We start from the raw sequence: 18,088 nt of genomic DNA, 5'->3' as shown, positions 1-18,088 counted from the left end.
ACTAAGACCCCATCAGACATTTTGCATATGGCTCAATATTATGAGAATACAGAAAATGTGGAGAAGGAAAAAGCAGAAAAGAAGAGAGTGGATCTCAATACAAGGAGTGTTAATACAGCAAGTACAACAGGGTAATAGGGGGGGGGGTCATTTATTGGTCCATTTGTCCAATGTTTACCGCCAGGTCCTAATCAGTGTGCATATTGCAGACAGGACGGCAACTGGAGGGCACAGAGTCCAGCTTTGTTGAATAGGGTAAGCGTAATGTATCAAAGAAGGGGAAGAAGATGTCACAGAGGACATGTAGGAAGTAGGGGGTGGGCTAGCGATTGGCTCTGCGCCAATTACTACAGTCCCTATTAACTCCAATGTTTTCGATAATCCAAACAAATCTTTTGTCACTAATCAATACAATATTGAGAATTTCTCTTAGGGTTTCTCAGAATAGGACAGCCCTCAAATGAAAATGCAACCAATCCCCATCCCTGTGATCAGTCAGTACCCATTGCATCGATTACTACTAGATTCAGGGGTGCAAAAGAGCTCCATAGATCCGCACACATCTCGGGTGTCTCCAAAAAATGAAACTTTTTACTTCACCGCCTTATAGATACTCTACCTTTCCTCTCCTTCCCTCAAAAGCTCACTGTCTCCCAAGCTCTGATTCTTTCCAGACTGGATTACTGTAACAGCCTCTTCCTAAATCTACCTGCCTCCACTCTCTGCCCTCTACAACTAATCCAGGACTGCGAGACTTGTCCTTGGCCTCAAGCCCTGGGATCGTTTCTCTCCAGCCTTGAAATCCCTTCATTGGCTCCCAGTGGATGCAAGGATTAAATTTAAAACCCTCTGCATTGTCCACAAGGCTTTCTGGGGCCTGGGTCCAATATACCTTCAACTATCCCTCTGTAAATACCCCTCTCGAGCCCTTCGCTCCTCTACTTCTAACTTCCTCAGGGTTAGTCGTTTTGCAAAAAAACAAGCTGGGGGGTAGAACCCTGTCTTCGGCTGGTGCCTCCCTTTGGAACAGCCTCATGGCCACCTTGAAACTTGAGGAAAAACATCTTCGGTTCCGGAAACTTCTCAAGACCTTCCTCTTTGCCTCTGCCTATGCCACCCTTCTCCCCTGTTGATCTGTTTCTTCTCATGGCATTGTGCACCTGGCCACCCTCTGTTCTTTCGGGGCCAGCCATCTGCTCACCCTGCCACCCTCTTGCACTGCCTCCAGGCCACCATCTGCACTAGGGTTCTGTATCTGTACCCATACAGTCCCCCTCCCACGTTTCATCTGCACTTATCAGATATACCTTTCTGACTAACTTTCACCTGCCACTTGCTGGCTGCACTACCATGGTTTAAAGCCCTTATTTATTATTTATTCTATTTAATATTTATTTATGTTTTCTCTCCTCTGCTTCGCACTTTCCACTCCCCCCTAACCCCCTCCTTGCGTTTTCCCCCCCCATTTTCCTTTCCCATGCACTTGCGCTTTCTTAAATGTCACTGGGCCTAGTAAGATCGCTGTTTTTTCTGTTTTTTTTCTCCCTCCCTTTTTGCCTGGTCGCGCTCTGAAACACTTGTGTACGAGCGCGATATAAATAAAATATCATTTCATTTCATTTTCATGCTCCAGATATTCCTTTGAGTGGGCATACTAACACTTCAGAAGGGTTTGCTGCAACACCTGTAGTTAGTAAAGTATCGGCCGCAGTGACTGTCCTTTTAGGACCAGCAGCTAGTGAGATACCGTTCTTATTAACTACAGTGTGGAGAACATTTGTTGGGGTTAAATTTGTTGCAAAAGTTGTTTCCTACTATTTATTGTACACCAGATGAAGTGCACATTACAGTATGTCCGTCAAAACCTTTCCCTCCCCGCCCCCCCGAGTTTGATAACATCCCAGATACTTTATGGGCAGTATCAGATAATGACGTTGGTCTTAAGGATATTTCCCAAGTAATACGACAATCGACAGGGAGCAATTTATCAGTGTATTCCTCAGTACAAGGTACTCCTGGAGGTTATTCAGCCTTTGAAACAATTGTCTCAGACTTAGTAGTACAAGGGATCGTAGAAGAAATAACGGGGGGGTGTGTGCAAGAGCCCCATTTTACCCGTTTTTTAAAAAAGGAGACACAGGTCTACCATATCATCTTGTTATTGATTTAAGAGTGATTAATAAGATTGTAGTGCCTCACTTTCCACTAGTTCCAGATATTACTACCATTCTTACCATGATACCGCCATTTGCAGATATATTTTTCAGCGATTGACATAAAGAATGCATTTTTTAGTATACCATTACATGCAGAAAGCAGGTTCTTGTTTGCTTTCTCCCTAGGTGGGAGAGCATACACTTTTACTAGAATACTGTCATGCGCTGACCTTGGAAGTGCTGGCAACGATGGATTTACACTTACGTTCTGTATCTCATTTTGCAGTCTAGTCTTCCCCTAAAATGGCTGCCGCCTCTATGAGGGTGGGCGGAGCCATCTGCTCCTTGCATTGTATCCGTTATTCTTAGGAAGACGCTGCGGAATCTCTCTGCGTTAAGAGTTTCAGCTCTCTACCCTCGCCTTTTCCTTTCCTTCCCTTCCATTGCCTACTTTAGCTCAGGTCTCCGGACCGCTTCCCTCTGTGACTGTTTACTTTTCCCTGTTCCTTCTTTGGTTTCGCTGGTTTTGTCTTGTGTCTTTCGGTTTCCTTGCTTTGTATCGTAGAGCGGTTGATCATTCTGTCGTTCCGCCTTTGTTCACGTCTTTTGCTGTCTCTGCATTGTTCTGTGTTTTTGCCCCCGAATCTCGCTTCCGACGGCTTTCAAACTATTCGTACTGTTACCTGTCTCACTGCACTCAGAGCGTTCACTCTGTAGTGTTTACAGCACTCTTGCTGTAACACGTTTCCTCTCTCACCACTCGGCTCATTCTTCGGTATCTGTTTCTGTCCGTTCTGTTCCCCTTCCTCGCGGTGGAGCTCCTCTCTCACTGCTCGGTTAATTCTTCGTTTTCTGATTCTTTCCGTTCTGTTATTCTTTGTACCTGTGAAGCACCGGTCGATACCTTCTATACAAGTTTACAGGGCGACTTTCCTCTCTTGGTTTACTTTTTCCATTCTTTGGGTGTTTATCTATGGTGGGGATTAACTTTAAATTATACTTTACTACTTTTGTCAGCGCAAGTTACTTCTCCAAACTTCTTGGGGTCCAATTGGATTTCTCTTGCAACAGGACTCCCTGTGTGTGTTGGAGGAGCTTAATTGCGCATACCTATCTGTGGAATATTGGGTGTATTGGAACTGTGGTACTCGGTTTCTGTCTGCAATACCAGAACTGCACGCTCTTTGTGAACAAGGATTCCATCCAACTGTAGCTGCCAACTCAATCCATCAGGGTTTTTTCTGCCAAGAAGACTTTTTTCCCTGTTTTGTTCTGGAGGTTTGCCCCTCGGGGTACCACTGAGCATGGGTCTATTTCAGGCAGAGGTGTATTCTGAGGGGGCTTGCCCTTATTTGCATCAGAAGAAGAAAAGAAGGTGAAGGAACCTCGGAAATCTCGGAAGAAGAAGGACTCAGAAGCCCAAGACAGTACCTTTGAAGAGACAGGTGAGGAGGAAGTACGGGAGGGATCTTCAGAGTGTGACAAATACCAAAGGGTTATACAGAAAGCCCAAGCATATATAGTAGGGCACTGAAGGCACAGTTGGATTCCTTGAAATTGCCTGAATATGTTACATTGATTCAATATATTTATGATTTGCTTATAGCAGCTCCCACAGAGGAACGCTTTAAGCATGCAACTATGTTGTTATTGTCATATCTAGCTTGCCATGGTCATAAAGCTTATTTGAGGAAATGTCCGTATTGTAGACAGGAGGTAGCGTATCTTGGGTACTTCATGTCTAAGGAGGGTAGGAAACTAGCACCTGATAGAATACAAGCAATCTCTAAAATGCCACAGCCAAAAACAAGTTAGAGTGTTTATAGGCGCTGCCTCCTATTGTAGACAATGGATACCCAATTTCTCACTTATTGTTAAACCTTTGATACAACTCACGACTAAGAATGTACAGGATCCAGTGCCATGGACTGTTGAACATCAAGAGGCATTTGTTTGGTTGCGCACAGCGCTTTGTTCTGCTCCCGTTTTAGGGACTTTGGATTATAACAAAGAATTTGTTTTGTATGTGCATGAAATTGTTGGATGTGCTTTGGCTATTTTGACACAGGAACATGGAGGAAGGAATAGACCGTGCAGCTATTTTTCCGCCACGTTAGACCCTGTTGCATGTGCTTTGCCTGAATGTTTGCGCGCAGTAGCAGCTGAAGCTTTGTCTGTAAAACAATGTGAAGGTATGGTTTTAGGTCACTCTTTAACCGTGATGGTACCTCACTCGGTCGATGTCCTTTTAAATAGGAATCCGACCCAATATATGACTATGGCTCAACTTACCAGATATGAATTGATATTGTATGCATCACATATCAAAATTAAGCGCTGCAACACACTCATCCCCACTGAACTCTTACCCATACCAAATCAGGGCATCAGAGATATTGAGGCAGCCAACCATAATTGTATCTTCGCAACTGAGGAAGACACCATGGGCCGAATCGATTTGCGAGATACCCTCCTTCCGCAGGCGGAAGGAGAATTACTTTGTGACAGATCATGTTTTAAAATGCCTGATGGAATGACAACCGCAGCCTGCGTGGTTACTACTTTAAAAACTAAAGTAAGGGAGGCCACCAAGGGGGCGCAGGAATGCACTGCTCCTGAGCGCTGCTTCGTCGGGCTGGGCCCAAATACTGAGGGAGCCCCCCAGTAAGCCCAAGAAGAAGGGAACAGACCCCCCCCCGAACTCCCAGATTGTGGCTGGGATCCGAGAAACGTCCTTGCCGAGGTGCAGCGTGTGGCATTGACTTGGGAGACGGCAGGAGTGTTATCAGCTCCCGCAATGCCAGCAGAGCGAGGCTTAGGTGGCGGCAGGGGTTCATCAGGATCCCCCTGGCTCGGAGGGCCCCCCCCCCTCTCACATCCCGTTCTCCCGTCATCGACGTACCGAGTGGGGGGAGGAACACACTGGAATCATCAAAGGAGACCTGGGAAGCCAAGAGGGCCCTGAGCGGGGCTGGTGCCAATCCCTGCTCTGGAGACGAGATGGCCGGACTCACACGGCCCGTGCACCCCATTTGGGCACAGTTACCGACACAGCCAGTGGACACCCCCAGGGCCTTGCTGCATACACGGCCCGCACATACCTACCAGGGCTTTGTGGTCTCGCGAGGCGGGAGAGGCCAGTGAGAGCCCTCCGTAGTCCTTTCGGACCGTCATCTGGAGAGGAGGGCTCAGCGCCACCGTGGGACACTACTGGGACACCCAGGGAGCGATTCTGCACTAGGTGGCAACAACGGGGAGGCCAGGACACATAGGTGGCGATCCCCTGAGCCAAAAGAAAAGGGTAAAGTGAGATGGAGCTACGGGAGGATCAGCTACCTCATCGCACATTCCCCGACCATTCATCTGGGTTCTTTGATGTGCCGGCCCACTCTGCAGCACGGACCTTGGCACCTCCTGACCTGCTGCCAGAGCGGGATCTGGCCTGGAAGTGCCCCCCACCATTGATTGGGGTTCTTGACCCCCGGCTCTGAAGCAGAGCTTTGACTACCTCATGCTTGCTGAGGAAGGTGAGAGGGACACAAAAGGGGGTGGAGGGGAGGGCCTGCACCACTGAGGAAACTCTCTAAGACCTCGCCCACACAGCAGGGGACTCCAGAATATAATAGACGTCCCACGCGGGCGCATGGCCCCACAGCCTATAGGTGTAGCCTCCCCCGGCATTGGTCTTAGACTAAGATACATCAGCTTGTGTTAATTGGGGTGGGGGGGGGGCAAGGGCTGGTGTACCCCAAGAAACCCCCTGGACCACAAAGGGAGGACAAGAGTGCGGATCCTCAACGGGCGAAGAAGCAAAGAGCAGTGAGAAGACTGGGTAGTTCAACAAGGGCCGAGGAGAGTTTGGAAGCACTGACCTGAGGAGAAGGTGTCACACTCAAAAAGGGGGGATCTCTCCTGTTGAAAAGCCCGCAACCAGGACCACTGGGGGTCCGGTGAACTCACATAAACAATAAAGGGCTGGAAAGAAGTTTGGTGAGTGACAACCCAGAAGTGTGCAAATCTCCCGCAACTACTCTGTCCTTACAATATGAGATAGCACAAGTTTGCAGCGGCATCCCTGTGCACTCAGGGGCTCCGGCACACGCAAATAAGGGGCCAGGAGGCTGCCAGTCCCACAAGGCTCTCTGCAACAGCACTCCTGACCACAGGAGTGCCAGTTCAAGACCGTGGTGAGAAGGACCTAGGTTACCACACTCGTGGTTAAAGGGAGGCGAGGGCCCCCTGTGAGGGAGAATTCTCAGAAATGTGCCCATTCCATCCCCAGCAACTTTGCTGGATTTTGAGGACTTGATTTTTTTTTACCTGGAGAGAGTGAGACTCTTTTTCCCCACTCTCTCGTGTATTTTAGTGTGATTTTGAACACTGTTTCTTTTGGTTATGGAGTCTGACAAACTCCATAGGCATAATCTTTTACATTGTGTCACACAGCACCTTCAGTGCAGAGGCACAAGGAAGTCTTCCAGATTTCCCCAAGGTTTAAATACCTTCTCTGGGATAAACTACTGTTTCCCATAGCAGAAAAGTGAAATTTACTTTACTTACATTTGTAACTTTCTAGACCCAGCACACACTATCTTACGATAGGGTGCTGGAGGGGCTAATTTTTATGTTACCCTTTCCTCGATAAATGGCTGGTGGCAGTGGTTTACTTTTAACTACCATGGTGTGCATTTACCACGGGTTGCGTTTGCAACTGCAGTAAAGCACCCATGGGTGCCATTTTTGTCAAAATGGCCCCAGTCTTCTTTTTTCGCCATTTCTTTGTGGAAAGGTCCTTCTTGATATTTACTCTGCATGCCAAAGCAGGTTTAGTCCCTTTGTTCACTTTGCCTTTGGGAGGATTCACGATTGAAGCCCGCCTCTGGCTCCAGAGTGTCTGACATGGGCAGGAAGTGAGGGAGGTGCCCGAAACTCCCTGTGCTTAGTCTCCTAGGAGACCCAAAATGCACTCTCTAGTGATTGGCCGGCTGACTGTCCGGCAAGGACCGCCACCCTGCTGGGTGACTGACAGCTAGGCTTGAAGGAATGGGAGAGAACTGAATAAAAGGCGAGGCTTTTGGCTTGGAAGGTAGAGTCGACCACTGAACGAAGGAACCGAAGAAGAACTTGAAGAGGACGCCAGCTGCAACTCCTGGACCATTGGTTTGCCCGGTGAAGCCCAGCTGCTGTGCTAAAACTCCAAATTTGTATCGACAGAAGCCCCTGCAACAATGACTTCTCCCCTTGAGTTAGTGGGACCAATCAACTCCAAAGTAAGCCACCTGGACATTCTCTCGGAGCTCGCTGACTTTCCACAGAGTTGCTGCTGGAACCCGAAACGCCAGGGAGAGGAACACCAGATTGTGTGCGTTGGTGTTAAGCTAGCCAAGAGCTCAAAGAAGATCCTCCGGACTCCCAGGAAGCAGGACGGACTGAGCCTGAACCACCTCAATAGAGTGCGGGACCCCAGAAGCAAAGAAACCCCATTTGGACATCCAGGAACTGTGGTGTTGCTATTTGCGGTAGACGCGAGGAGCTGAAACACCCATTTGGACATCCAGGAACTGTGGTGTTGCTATTTGCTCAGGAACAGAAGTCATCTGCTGCACTTTTTCTTCAATACAAAGGTACTGTAAAAGTCAGAGAACTTACCTCTTGCTGTAGAGTTGCTTGCATTTTCTACTACTCACAAGTCTAACATCTTGTGGCACTACATTGATTCTTCTTTTTCTTCAAAGACTTCAAAAACATTGTGCAAATACTTTTCTTACTTACCTGCAAAGAAGTGCTTCAGCACATATAGACTTTTGCCCATTGACTTTGGCTTAACCTGTTCTACTGAATGACTCTTATTATGGGACCTGAAAGTATTTGCCCGAGTAGGAATATTTGTGGTCTCTTGTATGTTCTAATAACCTTTTATTTTGGCGTACTCCTAAATTATTCTAAATGCAACAGTGATATTAATATTAATTCTCAATTGCAACTTAAGTTTTCAATCTTATTAATTTTACAACCCTAAAATTCTAGGAAAATAAATATGCACAGTGCTTCTGTTTGCTCCATGAGCATTCACACAGCAGAATATGAATGGAAAGAAACCATTCCTTTTATCACAGTGTGCAGTTTCTTTTTTTGAAAGGCTTCAGAGAAATACATACTATTTCAGAGGTGGCTTGTAATTACTTCCATGTAGATAAAAATAAAAAGAATCCTTCTGGTTTCTATCAAGTAACTTGACCTTTGCACTGCCCTCTGCTCTAAACCTATGTGTAAATGTACACAGGAAAATAATAAAGCTGTCATATTTACAAGATTTTCATGCGTAAAAAGGCCTCATACGCACCTTATCTGGAGGCCTTATCTTTCCTCTGCCTCAACACGGTTAATCATTCCACCCTGATAAATCGGCTCTGGGACACCCTTGGCATCATAGGCCTGGTAAAGGACTGGTTGACCTCATTCCTCTCAGACCGACCTTCCCGGGTTCAATTGGGCCCTTCACTCCCCATCACACACTCCACCTGCGGCGTCCCTCAAGTCTCTATCCGCTCGCCGTGGCTCTTCAACATCTACCTTGCCTCTCTGGCCTACCTGATCTCCTCCTTCTCTCATCACTTCTAGTGTTATGCATTTGACTCGCAGCTCTCCTTGAAGCTTCCCTCCACTGCCTCCTCTTCTTCCTCTCTCCTCCCCGGCTGCCTCACTGCTATTCAGGCATGGTGTGCTGCCAATGATCTCTGCCTTAATGCCAGCAAGACCGAGAGCCTTCTCATTGGGACCCCAGCTCCCTCCATCTCTCCTACCCTCTAGCCGCACTCTATGGGTCCTCTCCTCTCATCCTCTTGTGAGGCAAAAAATCTTGATGTCATCTTTGACTCCTCTCTCTCTCTCCTTCTCTTCTCACATCACGGACCTTGCCAATAAGGAAGGCACACTATCAGATGAACCTCTTCAGAGGCATTCTCCCTTTCCTCACCTTCTCCCAGAAACTCAATTCTCCAGAGCTCTGGTCCTCTCTAGGGTAGACTACTGCAACAGCCTCTTCCTCAATCTTCCTTCACCCTCCCTCGCCCCCTTCAACTAATCCAGAATAGGACTGCAGGATTTATCCTTGGCATCAAGCTGAGGGACCACATCTCTCCAAACCTACAATCGCTTCACTGGCTCCCGGTTGCTGCTAGGATCAAGTTCAAGACCCTCTGCATCATCCACAAGGCTTTCTGGGGCCTGGGACCCCACTACATCCAACTCTCTCTCTCTCCCTAAATACCTCCAGGTTAGAGCCCTTCGGTCCTCTAGCTCCAACTCTATGCAGATCAGACGCTTCTCTAAACAGAGAGTGGGGGTAGATCTCTCCTCCAAGCTCCTCAAGACCCTCCTTTTCTCTTCTTACTTCCCTCTCCACCCTCCCTGGCTAATGTCCCAGTCTGTCTCAGTGACTGGCTCTCCGAGTTCCACAGGGCACCAATTCCCCCCAACCCCCCGCAAAGTCCACCCCCTTCCTCCCACTTAGCGTGTGGACCCTCACCCCATGCAATCCCTGGCACTTGCCCATCTGGCCTCCCTTAGCACTCGCCTAGCCCTGTGGACCTCTACCCCCCCTTCCTTCACTCCCCCTTTCACTTGCACTCGCTCCTCTTCTCTGCACTCCCCTTTCCGTCCTAGCACTTCGCATTCTGCACAAACTGCACTCCCCCGACCCCCTCGCACTTCTTGGCACTGCACTTGCATGATCCGAATGTCACAAGGCCTAGTAGGACCATCATCATTATCTTTCTCCGTTTTACAAATATCCAATAAATAAATACATAAATAAAACAGGAGGGGACCTCCTGAAGGCGGCGAGATTCAGGATCCAAGATGAAGGAGAATGTAGTAAGAAGAGAAGAAGGAAATCAGCGAAGCATGGGAAGTCACAAATGAAACAGTGTCAAGGAAACTAGGGAAACAATGGTCCAAGAGCCATGAGACAGAAGAGGGGAAGTTAGAGGAACGAGGAAAGGCAGCGTACTAGCTAAGGGAACAATAGCGTTGTGATGCAAGGCTTAATCTGTGTCCAGGACTGAGTAGCAAGAGGCGCGCAATGCAGTTGGAAGAAAGTGCAGCTATCTTGGATGAGGCATGTACGCGAGTATGTAGCCCAGAATAGGCGCCATCTTGGAGGAGGTCAGATGTGGCTTGTTGCACTGATCCATGGGATCAGCGGTAGTCGGTTCCACTGTTGCCATAGTGGCCAGTCGCCAGCATGGAGATTCATGACATATTTAGAACAATGTACTAGCAACTACACATTCCTGATCCAGCAATGCCACTGTACATAATGCAAATAGATAAACAACTAATTATTAACATTTTACATGGGGGTCCCAGAGATGGATGACGTGACAGTGAGTATATGCATGAAGTAGATGGTGAAGGGAGTACCAGATGTCGCACAAGCTTTATAAAAACCAATCATGTTTTAGATCATGAGCAAGCAAACAAGTTGTGCCAAGTTTATTACATTACCTCATGCATCTGTGCTATTCTACCAGTGTAGTAGAGAATCCGCTCTGTTAAGGTGGTTTTTCCAGAGTCGATATGAGCAGATATTCCAATATTGCGGATCTTTTCATTTGGATAAACTACTGAAGAGCAATGTCTGCAGATGTTCAACCGGATCTGAAACATGAAAGGCAACAAAATAAAGGATGGTTCTAAGAATTTCTGTCTTCCAATACAATCATGAATCTTTGTTCCGTTTACATCAAACATGCATTTGTTTCATCCATGTCAATACCTGGAGCCAAACTCATCAATATCATATCTAATGACACTGCAGCAAGTCAAGGTTATTTATGGAGAGAGCAGTGTCTCTGCAAAACTAATTACCACTAGCAATTTCACTCAGACTTCAGCTGAATCTCATCATATGATTACCAGGAACACAACCTACTGAGTTTGAAATATATATAGCAAAACACAGCCCATTTTGTACTGAGAAGCTATTATACCATCAAGCAGATCCACCTTGTGCAGCGCAGGGACAAAATGTTGAATACTTTTTAACTCTTCGAGTTAGAAATAAAATATCTAGAAATAGATCAAAAAATAGCTTCATAGATTTGTGAACAAATGTCATGTTTGTTATTGGTCTTTTATACAGCACACATGACCACCATAGTGGTCTTCAAGAGGCAAGCCTTGTCCATGTAGAGGCCCATTAACAACCAGCCCAGGGTGGCAGCCAGACCCTAGACTGTGGTGTGAAAAACAAGCGGAGTGGGAAGGCGGAGGAGTGGCAAATGTCAGGGAGACAAACATACAACATAACTCCCAACACGTAGGTACATGAAAACATAAGGGTGAGCGATAGTGACCATTGGGATGAATGTATACCTTTCGGAATTTTAACCAGAAGAAAATATAATCAAAAGAACGAATGAGAAGTTAACTTCCTGGCCAGCAAAACTTTCATTGAAGTCATTAAGTGTGCAGTGGTGGGATTACATTAAGTCGTGATGTGGGTATGTGATGGGATTGAGGTGTGCTCAAGAGTTCCTGTGAATTTCACTGGATACTAACCAGATAATAAAATTGGTTCCCTTCCTACTGATGACCAGAGGCTGAGCCAGCTGATGGATGTATCATAGCCAGGAATTGCCTGCCTGCGGAATGAATGCTGGAGGACACCGAGTCAAGACAAGAGTTTGACAGCAAGTATCTCCCACACCTCGAATCAGAGCAGATTGCCCTTGTGTGGAGGAAGAGAAAATAAGTGTTGCCCTTGCATGTAGTAAATGGTATAATTTAATAAGCTACTGGAATTCAGTATGAGTGAGCTAAATTAGAGGCAATGTTGTAAAATAATGTTCAAGGCAGGCTAGTTAAGACAAAGGAGACATTCATATTAAGGACAAGACTCAAAGCAAGCAACTGCTCATAATACAATCCTTATGCACAAGCGGTCTGGCACCGTAAGCACCAGACAGCAGATGCCCAAAGGAGCAGGAGTGCACACAGTCTTCCAAATGTCCCTAGGCCCTAGATGCCCAAGTTATATAGGTATGAAAGCTGAAAGGAACAACAAGCACTCTTAAATGAGGGTGGCTTTTGATCTCTGCTCCAGTCCGCGCTAGGCCCTGGACTGGTTCTTAAAGCCTGCTAGTAGCTTTGGGGATGGTAATGGTGGGGTGGAAGGTTGGGTTCTTCTTGGCCGGAGGCTCAGCCTTTCTGGGAGATAATCCATCATTGTCTCGGCTTCTCAACCTGTGCTGCTGTTCTGTTGCTCTGTTAAATGAGGACAGAAGAGTAATCCTAGGTTCGAGAAGTGTTGTAAAGTCAGCTTTTGCAGGTCTACATTGGGCTGTGTGACCATTTACCTGAAACTAGTGATGCTAATGTGCATTATTTCATTATTTGGGCTGTGAGGGGTGCCGCATGTCACCTACCTATTGCTTCTCAGTCTTGTCTGCCTTGTACAAAATGACATAACAGTAAATGCAACAAAACAAAACATGACATGTTATGGCATTACATATCACAATATATAATTTTCATTTCATAAGCATTATTTCAACAACACGTCATAAAAACGCACATAGCTTCACACATCATAAAATACATAAAACACATGGACCATCATAATAAGACCAAAATACAGACTCAAATTCAAAATTGGTTGTTAATGCAACCCACACTGTATTCTCATGGTATTCTCCAGACCCACTTCAGATATTGACTAATCACGAACACTGCTAGAGTGTCTGCTGAATTTAGGCAAATTGCCATCGCCCCTTCCACAGATCTGCACCCACAGCCCTGCAAACATGGTTTTAAAAAGCGCCTCCTCAGGGGCAATGTCATTGGCAGAACATGATCAGATGCTTCAAGTCCTCTATTACATTCCTGCATAATATGCGAGTAGGTGAAACATTGTTATCCCAGCTATGCATCAGCTCTGCTGTGGGTAAAATCCCAATTCGGAATTTCACATACAGGGACCTTCCAAACTTAGGGCTAATACAATCCAGGTCTGGCTCATAACCCACTTCGGTCTTAATAGGTAGGTAGTGCGCTAAAGACTCGAATTATGAGACTTTCACCATTAAATCCTGCCGTATGTTAGCTAAGGCAGCAATTTTATCCTTGGTTTTACAGACAATAGTAATAGCTTGCAGATTACTCCAGTAGCCACCAAGGCCCAGCTCTCCCAAGCTCCTCTTTATATGGGATGCCCACTTTAATTTTATGCCCCCTTGCTGAAATAACACGTCCTGCAATGCTTCTCTGTATTTAAGAAGGTTTGTATTAGTCCACAACCGGACCCAAAGAGGTCTGGGTGCAGTTGGCAAATGGATTCTATTCCCTGCATGCCAGTCTCTAAACATACTGGTATGCTCGGGCAGCAGGTTAGCAATCCCAGTATGTTTTTCATACTTATTTTCAACAAATGCCAGAGTGTGTGTATTCATCTGCCACCAGAACTCTGCTTCATACATTGCAGCAAGCCATGCCTGAGCTTTATATGCTTCGAGAGAAACACGCATGGCCCTATTTCCATGTTCTGCAGTAAACCTTGCAAGTGCTCCACTACACCTTGCCAGGGTTAACCTGGCCTTCTCTAGTTGAATTGACCAACCGCAGGTTGACATTACTCTCACAAAGCAAAAACAAAGAGGTGATGGCTGGAAGGTTTAGAATGAATCTTAACCACTGGCATTGCTCTGGGCAACCCTGCAGACCATCGTTCTTTGCCTGCCAAGCCATTACAAAAGGGGAAAGACCATATGCAAATCAGGCTTGGTCCCACCCCAAAAGGGGCAGTCCAGCCCGAACTGCTAGGTCACATGCCTTCTGCACGAGACCACAAGCATCCCCAAACATGTTTCGGCATTGTTGGGCCTCACCCCAGGGTAATCGTATGATGTCACTTGTTCAAATACCCCTTCGTTCATGCCCGGTCTAAATTCCTTGCGTTTCCTCTTGGCATTGGTGTCAAAGACCATAGTTCAGTCTTCTCAATATTCAGTATCAAACCATTTCTTTTGCAGAATGCAATAAATATATCCAGCTGCTTGTGGGCGACCGCAGGTGTCAGAATATAAAATTGCGTTGTGTGCAAACAGCAAGGCCGCATCCTGTCTCCTGCCAGTATCGGTGCATCCGTCTGTGCGGCCAACAACTCTTTGATCACACTGTTAATAAACATACAAAAGAGCTTGGGGACCAGGACGCATCCATGACGGATGCCCTTATCTACTCTGAAGTTGTCCCATCAATACACCATCTAACCACTGCTGTATTGCCTGTATCAACTCTGAATTGCAGTCAAGAGTGGACCCGGAAGGCCCTGCTCACTCAACACCTCCCAGAGACGCTGCCTGGGAACAGCGTTGAATGCACTGCGCAAGTCCACGAAGACTGCATACACACAGACCTTTCTCAGGACTGTGTACTTGTCGTACACCAATCTTAGTCAAAGACTTTGATCGACTGTGCTCAGACTTTCACAATACCCGACCTGACACTGGTTAATAATCATCCCCCTACTAGCCCAGGAGTCCAAGTGTGTCAACAGGACCTTTGCAAAAAATGATCCCCCTGCATCCAACAGTGTAATAGTCTGTTGTTCAAGGGCTCATCTCTGGGCTGTTTTTGTGTATTGGGACCAACTCCGCCCCTGTCCATGACTCTGGCACCACATTCGTACTCGGGATAACACTGAATAACCCAGTTAGATTTGGGACCCAAACAGCAATCTCATTCCTATAGAAATCTATGGGTACCCTATCTGGGCCAGGCGCTTTACCCAGCTCCTGGCTCTGTAATGCTTTACCAATCTCAGCGGGGGATAATTTAAGCCATCTCTGCCCTTAAAGTACATCCCTCCAGGTCTAACCATACTAATCGGCACCCCATTATCTCGATAGCGGGTGACAGAATGATCGGCCAAGGCTTGCTCTGTAATGCAGGCTTCCAGCAGGTTGGATCCTTTGCGCTTCCCCGCCCCCATTAGACTCCAAAATCCCTTAAAGACCCCTTTGTCTATGGCATGCAACAACTTCCACCAGGTATCCTCGTACAACCTCTCTTTTGTCCATAATTGCACTCAGATATTCTGCTCTAGCCAACCTTAGCCCATTGCCAGGTATTCAGTATCTTGCTGCTCTAGTCAACCTCCCCTTGGCCAACCTGCACTCTTTATCATACCTAGGGTTTGAGGCCTCAGCGGATTTATGTACTGCTTTAATGGTTTTAGAAAAGTGAAACCCTGCCTTCGCCATCAAGTTCTCATGAATTGCCACTATGACATCCCCACCTATGGGGTCCAAGGTGGCAAACCCATCCAAAAGAGGAACAATATCTTGGTAAACCAGTAGCACGATCACATCAAGATCTAGCTTGCACCACCTAATATTTCGCCTAGCATGACCTGAAACCTCCACTGGGACAGCACCCACCTTGGCTCTAGACTATCTCTCCCACTGCTGTTGCCTAAATGTCCTTGCTCACCTCCAGGAGCAAGGGAGGGGGGGGGGGGTGGTCGCTCTCAACCCTGTTGCGTATGCAAAAAGATTTCAGGTAACCCCAGGTCTTGGCGTTCACCAAAATATAGTCAATTTTACTATTGGTCAGGTTGTTATCAAACGTTGGGGCTGCTGGTGTGTCCTTGAGGAATCGGCCATTAGAAGCCCTTAGGTTGGCCGACATAAATGAAATAGCAATCTCTTCTGCCAGCATGTGTTGCCTTACCGGTTAACTTGCATTTATGGTCCCCAATGACTATCCTTCTCCTCCTCCAGAAGATAAACCACACTGTGCACGGGCTCATACTGGAGGTTGAGATCCCCCACCACCAGGATCTTCAACGGCCCCCACACCGATAGTCTCTGCGCCCCTTCCCGGGATGATCCCATTATAAAAATTCATCAACAGGATCACTGAGTCATCCCTGATCTTAAGGTGTAGTTCACAGCAATCTGGGGAACCAGTGTCTATCTGCTCAACAGTTTTAACCAGAGCAGCGTTCCCCCATATCAACAAGCCCCAGCTCGGATGGCCCTTTTGACCATTGCATGCCAGTATGGCAAAAGCAACATATCCTTGCAGGTTGGGAGGTACCAGGGCCCACGTTTCTTGACAGCAGATCACCCGGAATTCCTGAACAAGGGACAGCGAGTCATCATTGAGCATATGTTTGTTGACGTCAGAAATGCTTGAAGATAAGACCTGCAACCCGGGCCCTAACTGAGCTGGACTTACATCATGGGGTGGTTTGACAAATCCAATTCCTCCCCGAGTCCCAGCTCCTGATCACAACCCAGAGGGAGTCGACTCTGTCCCTGCCCAGGGTGCCCGAACCTTCAATACCTAGGAACAGTGCAGTGGCTTCCACCAAGCTGGACCAACCTCTGTTGAATCCCTGTCGGGTAATTATGAAAATTCGCAGACACCCCACACCCCCCACTCCCATACAGCCATTGGCACCTATGGGCATACTGTCTTGGGCTCAATTAGTGTTGTAAAGACCGTTTTTGCAGGTCGACATTGGGGGTGTGGCCATTTACCTGAACTTAGTGATGCTAATGTGTATTATTTCAGAATTTGGGCTGTGAGGGGGGGCCGCATGTCACCTCTCTATTGCTTCTCAGCCTTATCTGCCTTGTTAAAAATAACATAACAGTGAATACAACAAAACAAAACATGTAATGGCATGGCATGACATAACACAATATATCATAACGCGTTCATATAACAAAATCGCCATGAGGACTAAAAGTTGAAAGGGGTGGGGGCATATGTAAATGTGCACGTAAATAAAACAAAAATTGAATGCAACTCCCTTAAAAAAAATACATTAAATAAAATAAATCACCTTCAGTAAGGCAGACAGAAGATGTACATTAACAAACTAGGACTAAACAATGAAGGTTCTCACACTTTTTCAAATGTATGACTGCAAGCCAGCAGTCACAAATGAATTGGCTCCAAAATAGACTTCCAAGCCTGGGTACTTCCCCAGCAGCAGTATAAATGGGCAGGCTTAGCTTAAAACCTGTGGCAGAACCACATTCATTTTCATATACACTAACCCCAGAATAAGAACCTTTTTCAAGCAGCGTGGAGAGGAGCATTTTAGCTCATTCTGTCAAATCATTTGCCAATACTCTTTCTTTCAAGGGGTTTCGAGAAGCAGACAGAGCGAGCACCGTGTCTTCTGTGCAGTTGGTGGAGGGGAAAAAGCAGACCAATGTTTCAATAACACCACCCCAAAACCACCAAATGCAACATTTGCCTCCAACCCTGCAGCAGAGGCTAACATTTCATTTTTAAGTGATATGCCCTGCCGTTCAGTGGAACAGCCGTGAAGTCAATTTGCACTGCTAATGTGAGGATGAGAACAAATGACAAAAATGTTCCAGTATATCCTTATTAGAGATAATCAAGCGTTAAGCACCCGTTCCAAGTGCTGGAACAAGTGTTAATGGCCCAGGGCCTGAGTTAAAGGTCCAAGCATAGCGTGGCAGTTGAAAGAGCTCCGCTCCCGGGACGTTACCACTCATTTCACCCCTTGGAACAGGTGCTTAAAGCTATTGGCACGTGTCGCAAGGGCTGGGACGAGGCTAACTGTAAAGTATTTTCTTTCCATGAACGAGTCGCCTCGCGGCCTCCTGTTCAGGGAAAGAAAATACTATGCAAACATGACCGCCATAGAATAGGAATACGGAGCGGGGGCAGAAGCTGCAAGAGCTGCAGTGGCATTATCCGCCGAAATCAGGTATGTGGGTATTGTGGGGGTGGGGACAAATAACAGTTGGGTCGGGAAAACCAGCCATCAGGTGGCTTGGAACGTGGGCTGAGATAGCAGTTTCAGCTGGCTTTCCGTGCCTCCCGATTGGCTAGCCAAGGGTGTTAATGTGCTATAAGATGCTGTATTATTATAAAACAGT

At 46.8% G+C, this 18,088-nt stretch overlaps 1 protein-coding gene across 1 annotated transcript in view; it reads right to left on the bottom strand.

Annotated features, from left to right (window-relative positions):
• GFM1 (G elongation factor mitochondrial 1) overlaps positions 1-18,088 on the bottom strand; it is a 572,440-nt gene that overhangs the window by 509,967 nt on the left and 44,385 nt on the right. The window contains exon 2 of the mRNA XM_069618451.1: positions 10,665-10,817. Coding sequence (XP_069474552.1) covers positions 10,665-10,817 — 153 coding nt within the window. The remainder of the gene's footprint in view (positions 1-10,664; positions 10,818-18,088) is intronic.

Source organism: Ambystoma mexicanum, chromosome 10 (genome assembly GCF_040938575.1).
Source record: "Ambystoma mexicanum isolate Mex_15411 chromosome 10, UKY_AmexF1_1, whole genome shotgun sequence".
NCBI classification, from domain to species: domain Eukaryota; kingdom Metazoa; phylum Chordata; class Amphibia; order Caudata; family Ambystomatidae; genus Ambystoma; species Ambystoma mexicanum.
The sequence above is the reverse complement of the archived record's forward strand: the minus strand, read 5'-3'. Positions and strand labels throughout refer to the sequence as shown.